The 23,000-nt window shown below is 38.2% G+C and overlaps 1 protein-coding gene across 1 annotated transcript in view; it reads left to right on the top strand.

The window, feature by feature from the left end:
• The first annotated feature begins 6,947 nt into the window (after positions 1-6,947).
• Positions 6,948-23,000, top strand: part of CDC73 (cell division cycle 73) — a 120,887-nt gene continuing 104,834 nt past the window's right edge. The window contains exons 1-5 of the mRNA XM_029935624.1: positions 6,948-7,109; positions 9,707-9,812; positions 12,923-12,992; positions 20,174-20,236; positions 20,319-20,371. Coding sequence (XP_029791484.1) covers positions 6,979-7,109; positions 9,707-9,812; positions 12,923-12,992; positions 20,174-20,236; positions 20,319-20,371 — 423 coding nt within the window. The 5' untranslated portion in view covers positions 6,948-6,978. The remainder of the gene's footprint in view (positions 7,110-9,706; positions 9,813-12,922; positions 12,993-20,173; positions 20,237-20,318; positions 20,372-23,000) is intronic.

Genomic DNA, 23,000 nt, shown 5'->3' with positions numbered 1-23,000 from the left:
CTCAAACTAAAACTCTGCCATTACGAATAAGACTTCAAGATCCAAATTCTTCTTTTGTGATAATGGTGAAAATATTTCATTGGATGTTTTCCTTTCTTTTTATAATTATTCTCAATCCATATATGTCCTGCTTTTGCACTTATTTATCTTGATATAAAGTAAATTCACTTTAGTATGGACCCTTTATTTATTTCACTGCATTTTCTATATTTTCTTAAATCTCTTTTGCTTTCCCCAATACTTCAAATTTTATTTTATTAAAAAAATTTTTTTAACATTATTTATTTTTTGAGAGACAGAGGGAGACAGAGCACAAGTGGGGGAAGGACAGAGAGAGAGACACAAAATCCAAAGAAGGCTCCAGGCTCTGTGCCAGCTGTCAGCACAGAGCCCGAAGTGGGGCTCGAACCCACAAACCGTGAGATCATGACCTGATCCGAAGCCGAGGCTTAACCGACTGAGTCATCCAGGCGCCCCGCTAAAGGTTTTTAAAATGTCATAAATTCTTGTGCTGTTTTTAGCCTCATTTTTTTTTCCTCAGGTTATTATGGACTTAATTTAGAACTACAAAATTATTAAAAGACTGGTTTTAAAAATTAAAAAAATAAGAAAACAGTTACTTTGGGTAAGTATGATCATCTTTTTTAATGTTTATTATTTATTTTTTGAGAGAAAGAGAGAGCAAGCATGAGCAGGGGAGGGGCAGAGAAAGAGGGAGACACAGAATCTGAAGCAGGCTCCAGGCACCGAGCTGTCAGCACGCAGACTGATGCGGGGCACGAACTCACAAGCCACGAGATCATGACCTGAGCTGAAGTTGGAGGCTTAACCAACTGAGCCACCCAGGCGCCCCCGGTAAGTCTGATAATATGAGTTGTTGCACATTAGGTGTCAATAATTACCCAGCAATACAAGAATGCATGGCAGACAAGAGATATGGTAACTATTTCTGGAGAGGCAGTTCTGCTTATCAAGATGTTAAATTTAACGTGGTATATACGCTGTTTCATTTAATATGCGTATTTTAAGGCTATGGTTAAAAACCTCAAATATATTATTTATATATTTATATATTCATTTGTGTCTAAACACACATGTATGTAAAGGTATATTTATAAATCTTACATTGCCAAAGTTATGTGAATAATGTACAGAAAGAGTAAGGCTAGAATTTGGGTGTTTTTTTATGTAAAATGATTCAGTTATTAGGCACCCAGATCAGTAGAGGTTCCTTTTTGTCAGCAAAATAATTGTTAATTCTTACTACTTTAGCATATATTCTTAAAACATTTTGAACAGACTCCCCCATTTTTAAAAATACAGTTTTATTTACTAATCTCTATGCCTAATGTGGGGCTGGAACTCATGACCCAGAGATCAAGAGTTGCATGCTCTTCCAACTGAGCCAGTTAGGTGCCCCAAAAAGACTCCTCTTTAATTTTGAAAAATTCTGTTTCTAATACCATTGTTGTCTATTGCTATGTTTTTACAATATTGCCTATCAATAGTTCTTTTGTTTATCATTATTACCTTTTATTTTTGAGAGAGAGTGTGTGTACAAGGGGGCACAAGGGGCAGAGGGAGAGAGAATCTTATTTTTAATTAAAAAATGTTTTAATGTTTATTTGTTTTGAGATACAGAGAGAGGGGAAGAGAGGGGGGAGAGAGAGAGGGAGATGGGGGGTGGGATGGAGAGAGAACGAATGGGGTAGGGGCAGAAAGAGGAAGAGAGAGAGAACCCTGTGCAGGCTCCATGCTGTCACCACAGAACCTGATGTGGGACTCGATCTCATGAACTACGGGATCATGATCTGAGTTGAAATCAAGAGTTGGGCACTCAACTGTGCCACCCAGATGCCTCTCTTGTCTTTAGACACTTGGAAAATTCTTGTGTACTCTGATAGCTATTCTTAATTTTTCTTTTTCTCAATTTAGGCCCCAGATTCAGAATAATGCCTAAACTCTCATCAGGTCTCCCAAAATGCCCATAAGGAAACAAAAACAGTTGCTCCTTTACCCTAAACCTGAAAGGACAATGAACATAATTAGGTATTCTAGAATTCTTCAAGTTTTAAAAAATTGTTATGAGAAATTGTTTACAAAAATTAGGGAAAAACTGACAACACAAAAATGAGATTCATCTTCTTAGGTTAATTATCCATAAATAAAGGATGTTAATAAAAGTATTTTTTTTTTTGTGACTGTATACTTTTGAAGTTAAAAGAAGCCTATCAAAATATTTTATTTCCAGGATCTTAGATTCAAAAATCCTTTTTCGGGGCGCCTGGGTGGCTCAGTCAGTTAAGCATCCGACTTCAGCTCAGGTCATGATCTCACTGTTTGTGGTTTTGAGCCCCGCATCAGGCTCTGTGCTGACAGCTCGGAGCCTGGAGCGTGCTTCAGATTCTGTGACTCCTTCTCTCTCTGACCCTCTCCTGCTCACACCGTTTCTCTCTCTCTCTCTCTCTCTCTCTCTCAAAAATAAATAAAAACATAAAGAAAAATTAAAAAAAAACCCAAAATCCTTTTTCTTTTTGTTCATGAAAAGTATGAAATAGCACTAGAGGCACTGACCATAAGTTTATTACTAATTTCTTCTATTAGGTCCAGTAGCCAAAGTACACTCATCTTGTCTGAGAGCTGTAAGAAACGATGAAAAACATGGGAAACCTTCAATTAGTTGTTCTAGGGTCTCCACTAAACCTAATTGTGCTGTAAGTCACTTAGACTTTTCCACTGACAACACCATCCAACACTTCTCAGGTAGTTTGCTAACCTCCTATAAAATGCACTTGTTTCCCTCACACAGCACTATCATGACTAACCCAGTTGTGGATTACCTTATAAATGCTAAGAGTATATATGTATGGGTGTATACATATAAGTATGTATAGATGTATATATTTTTTGTGTGTGTTTTCTATATTTCAATAATGATAAGCTTAAAAACTATGTGCTCTTCATCATAATAAAATACTAATCTTCAAGCATGAATGTATGTGTGTGTGGGATGTGTATAAAGTGTGATAAAACATAAATTATCCCATGACCTTGGAATGCTTTGAAAACAAAGAGAATCCCTAACCTCTGCAGTAACCCGTAAAATTGGACAAGTTTAAAACATTTAGATGCCTTACTATTATCTAAGGAAAAAGTAATTTAAAAGGTGGATTTTAACCAGAATGCTCCACGATATTAAACAAAATAGCAGAGATAAAATAACAGCAATACGGAACCAATGTTAGTGGAGTAATTATAAAGAGATTGCTGAGAATGTTCCCAATGTGCATCCTATCAGTCAAGGACATAATCCACGCAAAACTATAAACATAGGAAATGGACAGAAGCCAAAGCCTTGAGGCTCCTTTGAACATTGCAAAATGGATTTTACACAAATTCTTCTAGTAATAAGTTATGAATATGTTCAGGTTGTTTACTCTTAGGATTGGGCAGAGGTTTTTCCTTGCTGGGAAAGTATAGCTCCAAATATTTATCTTCCACAAACTTTAGGAAAACTAAAAATAATTAATGGAGTCCTAAAATTAAAATTAGCAAAGCTCTCAGAAAATTTTGAACTTTGATAGCCTTAATTTTGCCATTGGTCATGGTGGCAATAAGATTTACCCTCTTTGAAACCCATAGATTAACTCCTCATGAATTAACAATTTACCCCTGTCCCTTTAATTTGAAACATTTACTTTTTTTTAATGTTTATTAAAATTTTTTTTAAATAAAATATTTATTTATTTATTTTGAGAGAGATAGAGAGAAAGCGTGAGAGGAGAGGGATAGAGAGGGATGGAGAGCAAGAATCCCAAGCAGACTCCATGCTGTTAGCACATAACCCAACATGGGGCTTGAACTCATGAACCATGAGATCATGACCTGAGCAGAACTCAAGTGTCAGACACTTAACTGATCGAGCCACACAGGTGCCCCATTTCTTCTTTTTCCTTCCTTCCTTCCTTCCTTCCTTCCTTCCTTCCTTCCTTCCTTCCTTCCTTCCTTTCTTCCTTCCTGCTTTTTATTTGAGAGAGTAAATGAGCAAGCTGGGGCGGGGCAGAGAGAGAGAGACAGAATTTCAAGCAGGCTTTGAGCTGTCAGCGCAGAGCCTGGTGTAGGGCTTGATCCCACAAACCCTGAGATCATAAGTTGAGCCAAAGTCAAGAGTCGATGCTGAACCAACTGAGCCACCGAGATGCCCTTGAAACATTTACTTCTAATCTTAGATTCTATCCATTACAGACTAATATGAATAAATACTACAAGTGATTTATGATCCCTCCAGAATTATCACTAGAGAGTTCAAGCTGCATTTCTAAAATACGCACTTAAACAAACCCTTCCTAACTTAAAACTAGGAGATTTAGTCATCTGGAAAAGGTGTTAGAATACAACCATTCTTGGACATTGATGGAAAGGATCTAATGGGGTACTGTTAACAATAGACGTAGCAGCAAAACTCTAAGGTAATGATCTCTCATCCATGGTTTTCAAAGGAAAAGATTTACCACTTTCTACTGATTGCTAGACATTTATTCTATCAGGAGAATTCAAACTGAGAATTGTTAGGAATTTTTCAGAAGCTGATGACTGGAGAAGTGGGCAGCTTTCTCCCAAGACAAGACACAAGACTGATTTTCCATTTTTTTCAAGTTAATTTTTTAAGTTTTCAGCTCTAGTACTAATCTTGTCTTTTATTGATTGTATTTTGGCACCAACATTACTGAACCAATATTAGTGGGGTAATCACACAGGATTTAAATAAAAACAAAATGATTCACACATTTCTTTAACTGTTATAAGCAACAAATTACTAATGCTGTATCTGCTTACATTGAGTTGAAGAATCACTATCCTCAGAACCACAATTTTTCCTAAAAGAATGACTGTCTGGTCATTGCTATAGATTGAATGTTTGTAGTCACCTACCCCATTCCCCTTCATATGTTGAAATCCTAACCCTGAGGTGATGGTGTTAGGAATGAGGCCTCAGAAAGGTGATTAGGACATTGTAAAAAACACTCCAGAAAGCTCCTTTTTTCTTTACACCCTGTGAGTATGCAATGTGAAGTCTGAAGTCTATGAACCAGAAAGCAGGCTCTTACCAGACTATCTTCTGGCATCTTGACCTTGGATATGCTAGCCTCTAGAACTGTGAGAAAGAAATTTCTGTTGTTTATAAGCCACCCAGCCTACAGTATTCTCTTACGGCAGTCTGAATGGATTAAGATAGTCATTGTTTGTGTATGAAATAAAATGAAAAGTCATCTGAGACTATTGACTAATACAGAGTTTGTTGAACTCATCATTCAATTTATTAACATTTTTTAGGAGTCAACAATGTGCCAAATAATGTGCTAGACACTAGGATATGATGACACAGGTCTACCGACCATTAGTTTTGCAGGAAGAGACCGGCAAGGAAACTAATGTGGGCTGTTGAGTAATACTGGGTGCTCTCATACAAGTATGAGTAGACAGTATGGGAGAGTAGAATAGTAAGTGCTTCATAGTGTCTATTCTCGTGGTGAGATTCAGGAATCTACCACAGGGATGGAACATTTGGAGAATTGACAAAATTTCTCAAATTCATTTGGAAAATGGCTATACATAGTTTAGGAAGTGAACTATACACTTCTGTGGTGAATGTAATAAAAATGGATCCCTTTCAACACAGATCAAGGTGTTTGGTTATGTCAGTCAAGAAGTTGCCTCCCCCCCCTTCCCTTTCTGCTGTAGTAAAAGGAATAAAAAAATTATGGCCCCCACAGAATATGTTTCGTTTAAGGTCTACAGGCCACAGTATATTGAATTTATTTCATTGTTTACAGCACAGCAAGGATATCCGTTAGCCTTCTGAGTGCCTATAAAAAATCAAGTAATCTGAAAGTGTTCTGACATCTTGGTTTGTGTTCTGATTTTTCATTAGCATCTTTGAACAAAGCTTTTTAAGCATACCGCTTCAGGGCTGGCAGGGAGAAGGGGTCAGGATGGAAAAAGTCATCATTCAAGAAACTGAAGCGGAAGAACATTTATGAATATTTTGAAGATTTGCCAGATGCTTTCTTTCATCTTATTCTCATACTAAGTCCTTTTCTCCACTAGCCAATTAATGCCGTGAGAAGGCATGTTTCTTGCCCAAGGTCAAACAGCAACTAACAAATACACGTACCCGGGATTGGTTTCCTTTGGACTAGGTCTTTATCACTACGTGAATACACAAAAAACTAAAAACAATCCCCAAACCAACCCCACCTCCAAAACCTCACCCTTCTAAAGGGGCTTAATCCGATCACTAAAACCTACAGGCCATTTAATGGGTCCCATTTAGTTGGGAAGGTAATCCTAGCGTTCTGAAAATCCTTTGCGAAGCTCTACTCTCGCTAAAGGAACCAACGACCCGAGAACCTTCGGCCGCAGTCAAGGTGGGTGGGGCAATCATCCAGCGCGTTCTCTACGGACAGAATTACAGCGTTTTCTTGCAGGTGCGCGCGCACCTGTCGCCAGCCGCGTGCGCCCTGCGAGGGATGAGGGACTAGGTACGTGTCCGCGCGCGTGCGCCCGGCAGAATTCCCCGTACGTGCGCCGTACGTGGGCGCGGTGTCCGCGCTCCGAGTTCCGGGCCGGGATTCGGCCCCGTGCCGAGTGGGAGTCTGGGAGGGGCGTGTTCCTGGGCGGTCGCGGCTCCCCCTGGCGGCGGCCTTACAGCGCTGGAGGCGTGCAGTCAGGCGTTCTCCGCGGGCAGCCGGCGGCGGGGCCTTGCCTTATAGCGCGGGGTCCTCGGCGGCCTGGGTGTCTACTGCCCCTGCTGCTGTCGTAGGCGAGGACGGCTGCTAGTGCGGCTGCTGTTGGTTCGCGGCGGCGGCGGCGGCGGCGGCGGCGGCGGAGGAAGGGGGCGAGGAGACAGGGGAAGGGGGAGGCAGGCGCGGCGGCGGCTTCGCCCGGGGCCGGCGGCGGCGGCGAGGGGGGGGGAAGATGGCGGACGTGCTCAGCGTCCTGCGACAGTACAACATCCAGAAGAAGGAGATTGTGGTGAAGGGAGACGAAGTGATCTTCGGCGAGTTCTCCTGGCCCAAGAATGTGAAGACCAACTATGTGGTTTGGGGGTAAGTCTGGCAAGGCTGTGGCCTGGGGTGGCCGGGCAGAGTTGGGCGCCCCCAGGCGACCTCTTTCCTAACCCCTCCCCCCGATTCCCTTTGGGGATGGAGAAAAAACGGGTCTCTGGGTAAAAGTTTTTCTCAAGAACAGAAGTTACAGTTTTAGGTGAGGAGGAAATAGGAGGAGGTGCATCTCCAGTGGTCCATTTCTTTAAGTCCTTGGGACGCCAGAGGGAAAGGTACCACAGGAGTTTCTGACTCTCCTAGTTCAGTTTTACCGGTGTGTGTCGAGTGGAAGTAGTGTGTGTAGGTGCGGAGAGGGGCGCACCGTCCGGTCCTGGAGACGTCTTTTTGTCTTCTTCAGTTTTTTCTTTCTCTTCGAGGCTATACCATGTGCTGTAACTGTCCCTGCAGCCCCTTGCAGCTCCTGGTCTGTTTCGTTTTCCTTTCGTAACACCCTGAGCAGGAGAGAAGGAACGGACTCTGTGAAGTTAGAACGGGAAGAAGATTTGGTCACTTTGGAAGAGTCTTCAAAACCCGTGTTAGATGTGAGGGCAGGCGTTTTTTTCAGGGAGAGGTATTGGCAAAATGGAGTGAGCTTTCCAGATCTAAGTAAGATACTGATGGTGTTGTGTGATTTTAGGAAATGAGTTTAAAGAGAGAGATTTTGTTTGCAACGTTGGTCCACGCGGGGTTTTTTTGGATTGAAGGCATTAAGGAAAATATCTCGAGATAGGTCTGGTAATGGTGTGGGGCCTCTTTAAAGGTAACATCTCTCTCATTGGCATTTCATTTGGATAATTAGAACCTTGGGCTAAAACTTCCATACTCATTTTACTTGATTGAATGGAAGCTCTGAGCTTTATGAAGAGTTGATGAAAAGCTAGGGAAAATTTAGTTGGTTTTAGTTTTTGGCCCTTGAGGGCTTAATGATTGGATTAGCTTTGTGAAATGTTGATGCAATGACATCATTCTGAGATTCTTGGGTTTTGTCCTGTCAAAAATTTGCACAGAATTACATTTGATTGGAATTTTAACTGATTTATTTACTCAGGATGTCAGTGCAATTTGGGAAATAGAAAACTCGTTAGCGCCTTGGTTCCTGACTCAGGGAGGTTAACTTAATTTAATCAGAGTAGGTGAAATAAAACATAACTTGGTAAGAATTGCATTCTGACTCTTAAGAGAGTAATCACTTCTAGCTTGGAGTATTAGGAAAGGTTTCATAGAAGTATGTTTGGCACGTAGACCTGCTACCACTTTTTCTTGAACAAACGAACAAATGAGTAAGCTTTAAAGAGTGGGTTAGGAACTTTGAGGGTTTTATGATGGCTTAGGTCTTAAAGGACAGGGAACTGCTTAAAGGCAGGAGAGCTGGAAAGGAAGTGTTTTGATAGCAGTTCAGTGAAGCTAGTAGTGAAAAAGGGATGTTTAGAAGAGATTGCAAACTTTTAACAGCAGTGAATTGCAGCAGTAAGTATATTTTCGTTTCATTTATTCATCTTTTTATGCACATGTATATATGTTCAACTTCATAACTTGAAACAATACTTATCCTTATTGCATGTAGTACATTCAATTACTTTGCTTTTCTGGGTATGGTTAAAAAAAACCCATGGGTACCCATGTTACGTTTCATAGTACAATAATCAGCAGTGGTATATGGTTTGAAATAATGTCAATTCATAGGAAAAGTGGAAATGAAGGCTGGAGAAATGTAGGTTAGGGCTGATGATATTGGGCTGTATTCAGATGAGTTCAAATAATACACCGACATTTTTTAGATGAAAATGTAGTAGGAAGGGTGAACTTGGACGCAAATATTGTTTCATTAAAGAGCTTGCACCTCTAGACTGCTTTGGGGCACCTGGGTGGTCCAGTCGGTAGGGCGTGCGTCCAACAGGGTTCCTGAGTCTGGGCCCCACATCAAGCTCTGAGCTGACAGCACAGCTTGGGATATTCTCCCTCTCCTCTCTCTGCCCCCGCCCTTGCTCCTGTCCCCTCTTTCTTCTCCCTCCCCCTTTTTCTCAAAGTAAATAAACATTTTTTAAAAAGCCTTTAAACAGCGTTGCTTTACTACAGGTAGAATTCATTATGATTTTTTTCCATCATTGGTTTAATTTGAGGGATGTCATAAGAATTATACCTCTGAAATTTATTACTGTGTTTGCTGTATGGATGTTGTTTACCAGAATCTTATTTAGGAGACAAAGGATAAATTTCATGTAAGTTTAGATAAATTTCATGTAAGTTCGTGCTTCTTCTAATCAGTTTTTCTCTTGTGGGATCCTCTCCACTCTGTAACTGACTAGGATTTTCTTTCTATTGACAAAGTCCAGAACGAAATTTGGGTCAAATTCTAAAAAGTATACAGTACCTTAGAGTATGAATATAGTGTGCTTTCTTTCTTGCTTTTTTTCATTGTCTACCTTTGTGTCATTATGCTTTAATGACAGTTCCACTTACTAGGTTTCATACTTCATACGTATTTTTGTTGACCATGTTAAATCCATTCCTGGGTAGCAAAGTGAATATAGATAAATTTGTACATATAATTAAGTCTAAGGAGTTAAATTAAAATTGAGTAAAAATCTTAATTATTTCAGGACTGGAAAGGAAGGCCAACCGAGAGAGTACTACACGTTGGATTCTATCTTGTTTCTGCTTAATAACGTGCACCTTTCTCATCCTGTTTATGTCCGACGTGCTGCCGTAAGTAAAATTTGTTTTACTTATTTATTTAAAAACTTTTTTTAATGTTTTTATTTTTTGAGAGAGAGAGAGAGACAGCCAGCATGAGCAGGGCAGGGTCAGAGAGACGGAGACACAGAATCTGAAGACAGGCTCCAGGCTCTGAGCTGCCAGCACAGAGCCTGGTGCAGGGCTCAAAGCCATGAACCCCGAGATCATGACCTGAGCCGAATCGGATGATTAGCTGACTGAGCCACCCAGGCGCCCTGTAAAATTCTTTTTAAAACTTCTGTTTTGTTTTTTTTGGATAGTAGGTATTATTTGGCATGGATCACTTTCCTCATGGGTTTCAAATCAAAAGAATAAAAGGTTTATCCAAATGAAAGCGTACTGGAAGTTCAAAATTAGATCACTAATTTATACATATTTTTAGATCTGTGACTTTCATGTAAAATGTGGGCACTATTTACAAGAACAGAAGTTTTGAAGACATTTATAGGAATATTTTAAAAACGTATAAGCCTGTAGAAGGACCCCGATATTCAGAACTCTCATCTCAAGAATACTTTTTTGGGGAGCGCCTGGGTGGCTCAGCTGGTTAAGGGGTCGACTTGATTTCGGCCTTAGGTCATGATCTCACAGTTTGTGAGTTTGAGCCCCACGTGGGGCACTGTGCTAACAGCTCAGGGCCTGTTTGGGATTCTCTAGCTCTGTGCCCCTTCCCCACTCGTTCTCCCTCTCAAAATAAGTAAGTAAACTTTAAAAAACAAATTTTTGGTGTATCAGAATCAAGATTAACAGACATTTATTATTATTATTATTATTGGGAGAAAACGCATATGCATGAGCAGGGGAGGAGCAGAGAGAGAGAGAGAGAGAGAGAGAGAGAGAGAGAGAGAGAGAGAGAGAGAGAGAGAGAATCCCAAGTAGGCTTCATGCTGATGTGGGGCTCAGTCTCACAACCATGAGGTTATGACCTGAGCCAAAATCAAGTGTCCCACACTTAACCAATTGAGCCATCTAGGTCCCCTTGACAGACAACCCTAAAGTTAATTTTCAATCAGGGGCGCCTGGGTGGCTCAGTTGGTTAAGCATCTGACGTTGGCACAAGTCATGATCTCATGGTTTGTGGGTTCGAGCCATGTGTTGGGCTCTGTGCTGACAATTCAGAGCCTGCAGCCTGCTTCAGATTTTTGTCTCATTCTCTCCCTGCCCCTCTCCTACTTGTGCTTTGTCTCTGTCTCTCAAAAAGAAACATCAAAAAAAAAAGTTAAAATTAATTTTTATTTAGTTTAATAAACCTTTTTTATACTTTATTGATAAATTCCTTTGTTTTCAGTTTTTCCTGCCTTTAGCATCTCAGTATTTGAACTCTGTTTTGTGAATAGGAAATAAATATTGAGCATCTAATACATATAGAAAAAAATAATACATAGGGTGAAACTATTTGGGATTTGGGAAATAGTGGAATAAAAATAACATTCTATGAAGTTATGTTATTTCATCTTAAATCTTTAAAAACTGAATTAGGCAGTAATTAGAATGTTTTGTGGGCTATATCCATTCATTTTGTTTGTAATAAAGATGATCCAGATGCTTGGTTTAGATACAGAGATTATGTTCTTGGGAAATGGTTGTAACATATAACTGATGGCTATAATTGTTACTATGGACCTTAGGACCCTTGCTCACATAAGATTTAAGTATTTTGTTTTTCTTAAATACTTGACAGATTGAAAGGGCAGAATTTTACAATTCTAGGGTTCTGCAGATTTTTTTTTCTCCTCTTCTGTGTTACTTGCTCTTTCTTGTGAGCAGACCATGTCTGAAATAAGTTTTCTGGACCCATAGCTCCTATTTTATTGTGAGTAGACTTATATTTTTTTTAGTTGGCTGTATTATGTCGATTATTCATTATTAACCAAATAATGGTTATCAGACTTAGAAACAGTAATTTGAAGAAAATTAATTCAAATCTTTTAACTATTTATGATACTCTGTGTAGACTAGTTTTTAAAAACAAGCACACAAAAACCTGTGGGCTCTTAAATGCTTATACTCCTAGCAGAAATGAAAATTTAGCCTACCCTTTAAAAACAAAAGGTTAACTTTAAATGACTAAATAGAAGTCATCTCTGTCATCATTGAGTGTGTGCAGAATGTTTGAAGTGAAATGTAATTAGTACACAATATAAGATAATTAGCCAAAGGTAGTAAGGATTCTGATTATTTGTTGCATATATAAAGTGACAGAGGGATTTTAATTATATAATCTTGGAGCCACCAGTCTTTCTTATACTTAGTTGTTAACATTATAAAAATGATATGGAAAATAGTGGTAATTACAGGATTTGTTGAATTCATGGCCTGAAAGTGACCTGGTGACTAAAGTATACAACTTTATTCTGCACACCTCTTTGCAAGCTGCTAATATAGGAGATTAAAGGAAAATTACCCATTTTACTAAAATAGGTACATTTTCCAGATTTAATTTTTTAATCTTTTCTCCTTCCTTACAGAATTTGTGGGCACTCAAAGATAAAAAAGAAATGTGTAATGTGGAAAGCAGCTGCCATTAATATTTTGCTGTATAATCAGTCTCCTAAATTTTTTCCCATGCTATTATAACCAACATACCTGTTGTTATGAAAATTTAGTTTTTATGGCGATGTTAGTGTTTTTCAGAGTTCATGTAGAATATTTTGAGGAAGTCTGTTTTGTGTTTGACAAAAGAAAGCACTTTGGAAACATTGCATGTAATGAGCAAGCAGTGGGACTAAAAAGATAATTGCCTCAAATACGCAAAGTATCATGAGTAAAATAAAAAAAAAAACTTAAAGTTAGCCAAGGGAACAAAAAAGACTGGAATTGATACTTTGAAGAGGGCTAGGTCGTTGTTTCTAATGGTTATCTTTTAGGTTTCTTACTTTCAAGAATGAAGTTATTAAAATTAATGTGCTTAAAGTTTTTGAAGATGTAGATTGTTTATCTTAGTTCTTTAAAGGTAAAGTTCTAAATAAATATTATCAAGATATGTTGGAATAAAATTCAGACATTACACCATGTTTGTCTTTATTACATTTCTTGTAATTGTTGTTGATCTGATAACTAATTTAAACTTTTGACTTCAGACTGAAAATATTCCTGTGGTTAGAAGACCTGACCGAAAAGATCTACTTGGATATCTCAATGGTGAAGCCTGTGAGTAATTTTTAAATTGCTCCCACTCTTAAATAGCCATTGTTTCTTTCTCTCCCCTGGGAAGTAAGAAGCAGTGGGAAGAGAATTTGTATTTCCACTAAAAAACTAACCTGCCAGCAGCTGTGTGCACGTGCTCGCCTGTCTTTTCTGTTACGGTGCTAACACCATATGGTTATGGTGTTCACTCCTAAGGCCGGTCACCTCTTCTCTTCGATAGATTGCATTTCCTTTCACACTCTCAAGGGCTCTGCCCTTTTAAGTTATTGCTTCTGTCTTGCATCATCATCTTTCTCTTTTCCTCTGCAGCATTCCCTTTAAAGTGCATACTGTAAGTAAGATCTCTCATTTAAAAATGTTTTTTTGACCTCCCCCATTCCTACTATCCACTGTACTCTTTTTTTTTATTACAAAATTCTTTGTGACAGTCGTGTGATAGCACTGTTTCCCTCTTAAGTCCACTCCAGTTTGGCTTTCCTGCCCATATCCCACGAAAATCACTGTTGTAAGGTCAACACCGACTTAGGGGTTACTTACTCCTTTGGTCTCTCTTATCCGTATCTTGCTAGATCTCTCAACAGGAATAGACCCTGTTGACTGCTTCCTTTTGGAAAGCCTGTCTTCACTTGGCATTTGGACCACCAGATTCTTTTTTTTTTAAATATTTTTATTTATTTTTGATACAGAGAGAGACAGAGCAGGAGAGGGGGAGGGGCAGAGAGAGAAAGAGGGAGACACAGAATCCGAAGACAGGCTCCAGGCTCTGAGCTGTCAGCACGGAGCCTGACGCACGGCTCGAACCAATGAATGTGAGATCTGACCTGAGCCAAAGTCGGAGGCTTAACCGACTGAGCCACCCAGGCGCCCCTGGACCACCAGATTCTTATGGCTTCTTTCTATTCATTGTCCATCTCTCATTTCTTTTGCTTCCTTATATTCATCCTATTCCTAAGCTCCAAATTATAAAGCCACTCTCCGTATCTTTCCTTGGATATTTAATAGGTATCTGAAATTCAACATATCTGAAATAGAATGCTGATTTCATCTTTCCCTTTTCCCCTCAAACAAAATAGATCTGGTTTCTCACTGTTCCCATCTCAGTAAATGGCTTCCCATTCATGTAGTTGCTGGGGCCAGAAACCCTGGGGAAATTTTTGATTACTTTTTTCTCACATCTCTCACTTTGTGAGCAAGTCCTTTTCTTTAACTTTCAAAGCATGGGTTTCTTAGGGCACCTGGGTGGCTCAGTTGGTTGAGCATCTGACTTTGGACTTAGGAAATGATCTCACCACTTGTGGGTTCAAGCCCCGCATCATACTCTATTATGACAGCTCAGAGCCTGGAGCCTGCTTCAGATTCTGTGTTACCTCCTCTCTCTGCCCCTCCCATGCTCATGCTCTGTCTCTATCTGTTTCTTAATAATAAATAAATGTTAACAACAACAACAACAACAACAGAAAAAAAGCATGAGTTTCTTAACCATTCTATTCCCACTATGTTCCATCCTTCCCCTGTAGACTTACATAGACTTTTTACAGGTTTCTACTCTGTATTTTTGAGTATAGTCTTGGCCTACCCACTAGAGTGACTTGTTTTGGAAAACACACATAAACTTGATTGTGTCACTTACCTGCTCAAGGCCATCGTGTGACTTCCCATCACATTTAGAATAAAGCTCACACTCCTTATCCTGACCTATGTGATTTTGCTTCTGCCTCAATATCTGTGACCTCATCTGCTTCCAGCCTTCCTTTGCTCACAGCAGTCCAGCCTTATTGATTCTTTTAACTATCCCAACTTTTCAAGCCTTTGTACTTGGTATTTTCTCTGTGCTCAGTTCTGTTTTTCTGTACTGTCACATGTCTTCTTACCACCTCAATCTCTGCTCTAATGTCTGTCAGCAAGAACTTACCACTCTAAAAAAGAAAATAGCATTGTTTTTCCACATCTATCTGTATATAGTATCTTCCTAATTTATATTTGTCAAATCTCTTACATTTATATGAAATTATATATTGGTTTACTTCTAGTTTGTCTGTCCCATAAGAGGGTAAGCTCTGAGGGGGCAGGTAGTTGTTAAATACCCAGCATTTAGAACAGTGGTTAATAGTAGGTGCTTACCTGCATAAATAATCATTAATTTGCTGTCTTAAAAAATATGAATAAATTGGTACAGTTAAGAGAATATAAATTGGTGAGTATGAATAAATTGATATGATCCTATGATAGTATGAATAAATCAATATGAGACTGTTTTTTGGTCTTTACCTTCCTTGGGTGTTGAATACCCTTAAGTCATAACAGCTGTCTTGTCACATACTGCATTCCATGACTTTAACAGTAATACTGATTTGCATAGAGTCTCTTGCATAATGGGAAGACCATGATCAAGAGTATTATCTTTCTGGGGCGCCTGGGTGGCTCAGTTGGTTGAACATCCGGCTTCAGCGCAGGTCATGATCTCACGGTTCATGGGTTTGAGCCCCGCGGCGGGCTCTGTGCTGACAGCTCAGAGCCTGGAGCCTGCTTCAGATTCTGTGTCTCCCTCTCTCTCTGACCCTCCCCTGCTCATGCTGTCTTTCTCTGTGTCTCAAAAATAAAATAAAAAACATTAAAAAAATTTATAAAAAAAAGTATGATCTTTCTGTAGCATCCTCTGAACATTCAGGAAGCACTTACTGAGAGATTATTCTTAAAGTAGTGCAATTGCTGGGTCATAAGGTGGTTCTGTTTTTAAATTTTTGAGGAACTTCCACACTTTTTCCAGAGTGGTTGCATCAGTTTGCATTCCCACCAGCAGTGCAAGAGGGTTCCCCTTTCTCCTCTCCTCTCCAAGACCTGTTGTTTCCTGAGTTGTTAATTTTCACCATTCTGACAGGTGTGAGGTGGTAATTCGTTGTGGTTTTGATTTCTATTTTCCTGGTGATAAGTGATGTTGCACATTTTTTCATATGTCCGTTACCCATTTGTATGTCTTTTTTGGAGAAAAGGCTTTTCATGTCTTCTGCTCATTTCTTAACTGGATTATTTATTTTTTTGGGTGTTTGATAAGTTCTTTTTTTAGATTTTGGATACTAGCACTTTGTCCAGTATTTCATTTGCAAATATCTTCTCCCATTCTATAGGCTCCCTTTTAGTTTTGTTGATTCCTTTGCTGTGCAGAAGCTTTTTATCTTGATGGGGTCCCAGCAGTTCATGTGTGCTTTTGTTTCCCTTGTCTCCTAAGATGTGTCTAGTAAGAAGTTGCTATGGCCAAGGTCAAAGAAATTGCTTTCTATATTCTCCTCTAGGATTTTGATGGTTTCCTGTCTCACATTTAGGTTTTTTATCCATGTTTATTTTTGTGTGTGGTGTAAGACAGTGGTCCAGCTTCATTATGGTCTAATTTTCCAACACCATTTGTTGAAGAGACTTTTTCCATTGGATATTCTTTCCTGCTTTGTTGAAGATTAGTTGACCATAGAGTTGTGGGTTCATTTCTGGGTTCTCTATTATTCTGTTCCATTGATCTATGTGTGTGTGTTTGTCCTAGTACCATACTGGTTTTTTTTTTTAATGTTTTATTTATTTTTGAGACAGAGAGAGACATAGCATGAGTGGGGAGGGGCAAAGAGAGAGGGAGACACAGAATCAGAAGCAGGCTTCAGGCTCTGAGTTGTCAGCACAGAGCCCAACGTGGGACTCGAACCCACAAACGTGAGATCATGACCTGAGCCGAAGTCGGAGGCTTAACCGACTGAGCCACCCAGGCGCCCTGCACCATTCTGTCTTGATGATTACAATCTTGTAATACAGCTGAAGTCTGGAATTGTGGTGCCTTCCACTTTGCTTTTTCCCCCCCTCCCCCCAACATTAGTTGTTTATTTGGGCTATTTTTGAGTTTCATACAAATTTTAGAATTGTTCTAGCTCAGTGAAAAATATTGGTGGTATTTTGATAAGGATCGCATTGAATATATAGATTGCTTTGGGTGGTATAGACATTAAGATTTCTCTGTTCTTCCAATCCATGAGCATGGAATATTTTTCCATTTCTCTGTGTTTTCTTCAGTTTCTTTCGTAAATGTTCTATACAGAGTACGATTCTTTTACTTCTTTGGTTAGGTTTATTCCTAGGTATTTTATGGTTTATGATGTAATTGTAAACGGGGTTGATTCCTTGATTTCTTTTTCTGCTAATGCGTTATTGGTATATAGAAATGTAACAGATTGCTGTATGTTGATTTTATATCCTGTGAGTTTGCTGAATTCATGTATCAGTTCTAGCAAATTTTTGATGGAGTCTTTTGGGTTTTCCATACAGAGTATCATATCTGCTGCAAACTATGAAGTTTGACTTCTTCCTTGCTGGTTTGGGTGCCTTTTATTTTTTTGTTGTTGTTGTCTGATTGCTGAGGCTAGGACTTCTAGTACTATGTTGAACAACAGTTGTGGGAGTGGACATCCGTGTCATGTTCCTGATCTCAGAGGGAAAGCTCTCAGTTTTTCCCCCATTGAGAATGATATTAGCTGTGGGTCGTTTTTGTATATGGCCTTTATGATATTGAGGTGTGTTCCTGCTGTCCCTACTTTCTTGAGGGTTTTTATCAAGAAAGGATGTTGTATTTTGTCAAATACTTCTTTTGCATCTATTGAGAGGATCATGTAGTTTTAGTCCTTTCTTTTATTAATGTGTGTCATGTTGATTGATTTGTGGATATCGAACCAGCCCTGCAGCGCAGTAATAAATCCCACTTAATCATGGTGAATAATTCTTTTAACATACTGTTGGATTTGATTGGTGGTGTCTTGAGAATTTTTGCATCCATGTTCATCAGGGATGTTGGTCTGTCCTTCTTTTAGTGAGGTCTTTGATTTTAGAATCAAGATAATGCTGGCCTTATAGAATGAGTTTGGAGATTTTCCTTTCATTTCTGTTTTTTGAAAAAGTAGGTATTAACTCTCCTTTTTTATTTAAAAAGTATTTTTTGATGTTCATTTATTATTGAGACAGAGAGAAACAGAGCATTAATGGGGAAGGGGCAGAGAGAGAGAGGGAGACACAGAATTGGAAGCAGGCTCCAGGCTCTGAGCTATCAGCATAGAGCCTGATGCAGGGCTTGAACCCACAAACCGTGATATCATGGGCTGAGCTGAGCTGAAGTCAGACACTTAACCCACTGAGCCTCTCAGGTGCCCCAGCTCTTTAAATGTTTGGTAGAATTCCCCTGGGAAGCCATCCTGTTGTGGACTCTTTTGTTTGTTGGAAGATTTTTGATTACTGATTCAGTTTCTTTGCTGGTTATGGGTCTGTTCAAAATTTCTTTTTCTTTTTTTTTTTAACTTTTAAAATTTTTATTATTGAGAGAGTGCCAGCAGGGGGAGGGGCAGAATGCTGAGGGGCAGAGGATCTATAGTGGGCTCTGTGCTTACAGCGGAGAGCCCAAAGCAGGGCTCGCATGCACGAACTGGGAGATCATGACCTGAGCTGAGGTCAGACACTCAACCAACTGAGCCACTCAGGTGCCCTCTTTATTCAAGTTTTCTATTTCCTTTTCAGTTTTGGTAGTGTATATGTTTCTAGGAATTTATTCATTTCTAACAGATTGCCCTATTTATTGGCATATAATTGTTCATAATATTCTCATAATTGTTTGTATTTCTTCAGTGGTGGTTGTGACCTTTCCTCTTTTATTTCTGATTTTGTTTATTTGAGTCCTCTTTTTTTGAATAAGTCTGGCTGGGGTTTTCAAATTTGTTAATTCTTTGAAAGAACCAGTTCTAATTACGTTGATAATGCTATGTAGCTTTAAAAAGAAAGAATGCTCCACACATCAATTTGTTCGATCTCTTTTGTTAGGATAAAAAGGAAAAGGTTCAGCATAGTGTATATAGTAGGCTATCTTTTATGTTAAAAAAGGGGGAAGGGACACAGAGGTGGCTCAATCAAGCATCTAACTCATGGTTTTGGCTAAGATTGTGAACTCACAGTTTGTGGGATCAAGCTCCATATTGGGCTCTTCACTGATAACACAGAACCTGCTTGGCATTCTCTCTCTTCTCCTTCCCCCCCCCAGTAAATAAATAAACATTAAAAAATTTTAAAAAGAGGGGCAAATAAAAGTATAAGTTTGTATTTCTTATATCTACAGAAAGAACCTCCAGAAAGATACTTGAGAGACTTAAATAGTCAAGTAGTGTGGTGGGAGCTAAGTGAATGGGAGTGGTACACTGTTTTGTTAGTTTCATTATTTTCATCCATTCACAATTTAAATGACTTAATTTAAAAAGTTATTGCAGGGGCACCCGGGTGGCTCAGTTGGTTAAGTATCTGACTTTTGCTCAGGTCAAGATCTCATGGTTTGGTTCATGAGTTCAGGCCCCGCGTCGGGCTCCGTGCTGACAATTCAGAGCGTGGAGCCTGCTTTGGAGTCTGTGTCTCCCTCTCTCTCTGCCCCTTCCCTGTTCACACTTTGTCTCTCTCTCTCAAAAATAAACATTAATAAAAAAAAGTAATTGGAGTTCTTTTTGTGTTTTTTACCAATTGTGTATAACTAAAATTTGTATTTTAAAACTTTATATGTATATAAATGCTTATATATAGTGTTTATATATTTATATAAATATATTACTATTAGTTAATATTATATTTAGTTCTATGGTGACAATATATAGTATTGTGTAATAACATAATATATGTAATATAACTGATATATATTAGTATTAGTATTAATATAAATGTGTAAAGTATATTTTTGTATATTCAAAGCATAAAATTATATATATAAATACTTTTATATATATATATAGCACCTCTTTATATATATATGTGTATATATATATAAAGGAAAAAGCTTTTAAATTAGCTTTCTCCTTTATATATATGTTTATTTACATTTAGATACATTTCATGTGCTTGTGTGGTAATGGAGTATTTGTTCTTTGAAGTGACCAGTTAATTTCAGTCATTATCACAAAATTTGTAAGCTAAATTGTTGAAAATGATTTGTCCTTTAAAGACTTTTAAATATAGATTGGTCTTTTATAATAAAACATTTTACAGAGCTGCTTTAAAACTATTTTCCCCTCAGCTAATTACCATATATAAAGTAAGAAATAACAAATATTAAGCATTTTACTTGTAATAATGTTTAGTACATGTGTTCAAATATTGAGCTTCTCACCTAAATCTTTTTAAATCTTCAGCAACGTCGGCAAGCATAGACAGGAGTGCCCCTCTAGAAATAGGTCTTCAGCGATCTACCCAAGGTATGTTTTGCTGTGTGCTTATATTGAACTTTCAAAAACTTACTCCAAAACTATATATTTACTTTTTCTTTTCCCCTTAAAGTCAAACGAGCTGCAGACGAAGTTTTAGCAGAAGCAAAGAAACCCCGAATTGAGGTAATGGAACTTTATTTTAAATGAGATTCTTAGTATTACAAAATAGAATATGAATAAAAATTCTTTTCCATAGTAGTCCTAGGAGATTTTTTCTGGAAAAATTGTTGTAGTATTATGAATGTTTGATTAATAGTAGTTTGAGTTATAGTTTAAGATCTTTTACATACAGACTATGTGATGGACAGATCACTTTATTTTCCTTTGCTTATTGATGCAAGTGTTAGGCTTCATCATGAGTTGGAAAATTTCTTCTGTAAAAGTCCAGATAGTAAATATTTTAGACTTTTTGGGCATTTAGTTTCTGTCCAACTATTCTGCCCTGCTATCATAGTGTGAAAGCAGGCATAGGCAATATGTAATTGAACTGACAGGGCTGTATTCCAGTAAAATTTTGTAAAACAGAGGGTGAGCCTACCTTTGGGTTGTAGTTTGCCTACCCCTGGAATAAAATGGTGTGAGAATTTGCTGTACTTTTTTTTGTTGTTGTTTATTTTTGAGAGGCAGAGAGACCTAGTGTGAGCGGGGGAGGGCAGAAAGAGGGAGACACAGAATCCCAAGCAGGCTCCAGGCTCTGAGCTGTCAGCACAGAGCCTGGTGCGGGGCTTGAACTCATGAAATGTGAGATCTTGACCTGAACCACAGTCAGACTCTTAACTGACTGAGCCACCCAGGTGCCCCCAGAATTTTCTTTTCTTTTCTTTTTTTTTTTTTTTAAGAACTATGAGCATAAAGTGCTTATAGTTACTTCTTAAAATAGTGCTGTATTAGGTTGCTTATTTTTTGTTTTATTTTAAAAAAAGTTTTTTTTAAGTTTATTTTTGAGAGAGACCGCGTGAGTGGGAGAGGGGCAGAGAGGGAGGGAGACAGGAAATCCAGAGCTCGCTCCAGGCTCTGAGCTGTCAGCACAGAGCCTGACGTGGGGCTTGAACTCATGAACCACAAGATCATGGCCTGAGCTGAAATCAGATGCTTAACTGACTGAAACACCCAGGCACTCTAGTATTTTATAGTCAGCAGTGTAATACTAATATTGATAAATAAGGATAGTTCACACGAAATAGAAACTGTATAAGAGATGCAGTTACCTTTAGAAGAAAAGTTGTTGAAGAGTTAGGGTACTGCATAAGATAGTTAAGCCTGAGAAATTTTAATTATATGAGTATGAGACTGTTTATTTAAATTTTTTAACAAGTCCCAGATCAATCACATATAAAATGCCTTGCAAATGGAAGATTATGTACTAGAGATACAGTTAAAATCTGAGAAACGAGTAACATAACAGTTAACAATACAGGAACTAATACTTGCAGTCATCATTAATTTAACTTTACTAGAAACCAGAAATCGCCTCTTTACACGTGTATAAAAGTCAAAACAGTTGTACTTTTGCCTACTACATAAACAGCAAAGCATCCACAATTAGGAATAAAAAGATAACTCTTAAAGGGGGACAGAGTTGTTGATGTCTATGCTTTGTATAAAAATTTGGTGCTAAAACTGTAATTTTATTTAATTTTAAAACTATGTGAATTTAATTAAGCAAACTCAGACAAGGACTTGATGTTTTAGTTAATGAAAATAATAATTAGCTCATTGTTCCTACTCTGTTCTGGGTAACGTTTGGTATACTTTATGTATATTAACTCATGTAATCTTCAACCACAAACTCCTGAATTTGGCAGTACAGTGCATATCATCAGTGAGCAAACATGTCAGACAGAACAAGTTACTTGCTGAGGTACAAAGAACCAGGAATAGAGCCCAGACAACGTGGCTCCTAGCCGTTCCATTAGATATATTGACTACAAATTTTGCAGTAGTAAAATGAAAATTTCTACCTGTTCGCTATGAAAGAAGGTTGTAACCTACTATTAACAAAATCAGTGAATTTAGAGATACTAATTACTTGGAAAAACCTGAACTTTACCGTTTAATTATTTGGAAAACAATTGAACATGTCAGAAATGCTGATATGCTAGGATACTATTAACTTGAAAAATCAGCAAGAAATAGTAACATATTAAAATTCTTTCCACAGTATTATAGAGTTAAAAGAGTTATTACATTAACAGCTTTGTTACATTAACAGTTTTTAGTTCAGCACATACATACTGGGAACCTGCAAGGCACTATGCTTAGAGAGAAACCTTGAAGGCAAAGGTTCTGATCTGATTAAAATCTAGACTGCAGTTGTCTTTAAAATACCGTCAATCCAGAAGTCTAAAATTTAATGCAGTTTGCTAAAATACTCTTTGTATTCATGTCAGCAATATGTCTGTTTTAAATGTTAGATTAATATTAGAGCATGAATTGGAGCAGAACATGTTTTTAGATCTCTTGAGTATACTGATGTCTTTTATACAGTATCATATTTTGTTAGCCAGAAATCATGCAGGTTAGGAAAAAGCTGAACTACCAAGGTTGAATTCGGAGAAGTGGCCTATGGGTCACTTTGTAGGAAATGCCAGGGAACATACTTTGAAAACCATTAAAGTTTCACTTCTGGTCATCCGAAATGCTGATGGATTCATGACCTGGGACAACAGATGCAAAAAAACTGGCTCTAAAATGAAATTTTTGACTGTGGTGAAAGCTTTTCATAAAATGTACTAATAAAGTTTCCTGAGAG

Source organism: Suricata suricatta, chromosome 3 (assembly GCF_006229205.1).
Source record: "Suricata suricatta isolate VVHF042 chromosome 3, meerkat_22Aug2017_6uvM2_HiC, whole genome shotgun sequence".
In the NCBI taxonomy this organism is placed as follows: Eukaryota; Metazoa; Chordata; class Mammalia; order Carnivora; family Herpestidae; genus Suricata; species Suricata suricatta.
Note: the sequence above shows the minus strand (reverse complement) of the source record. Positions and strands in the feature narration are given on the sequence as shown.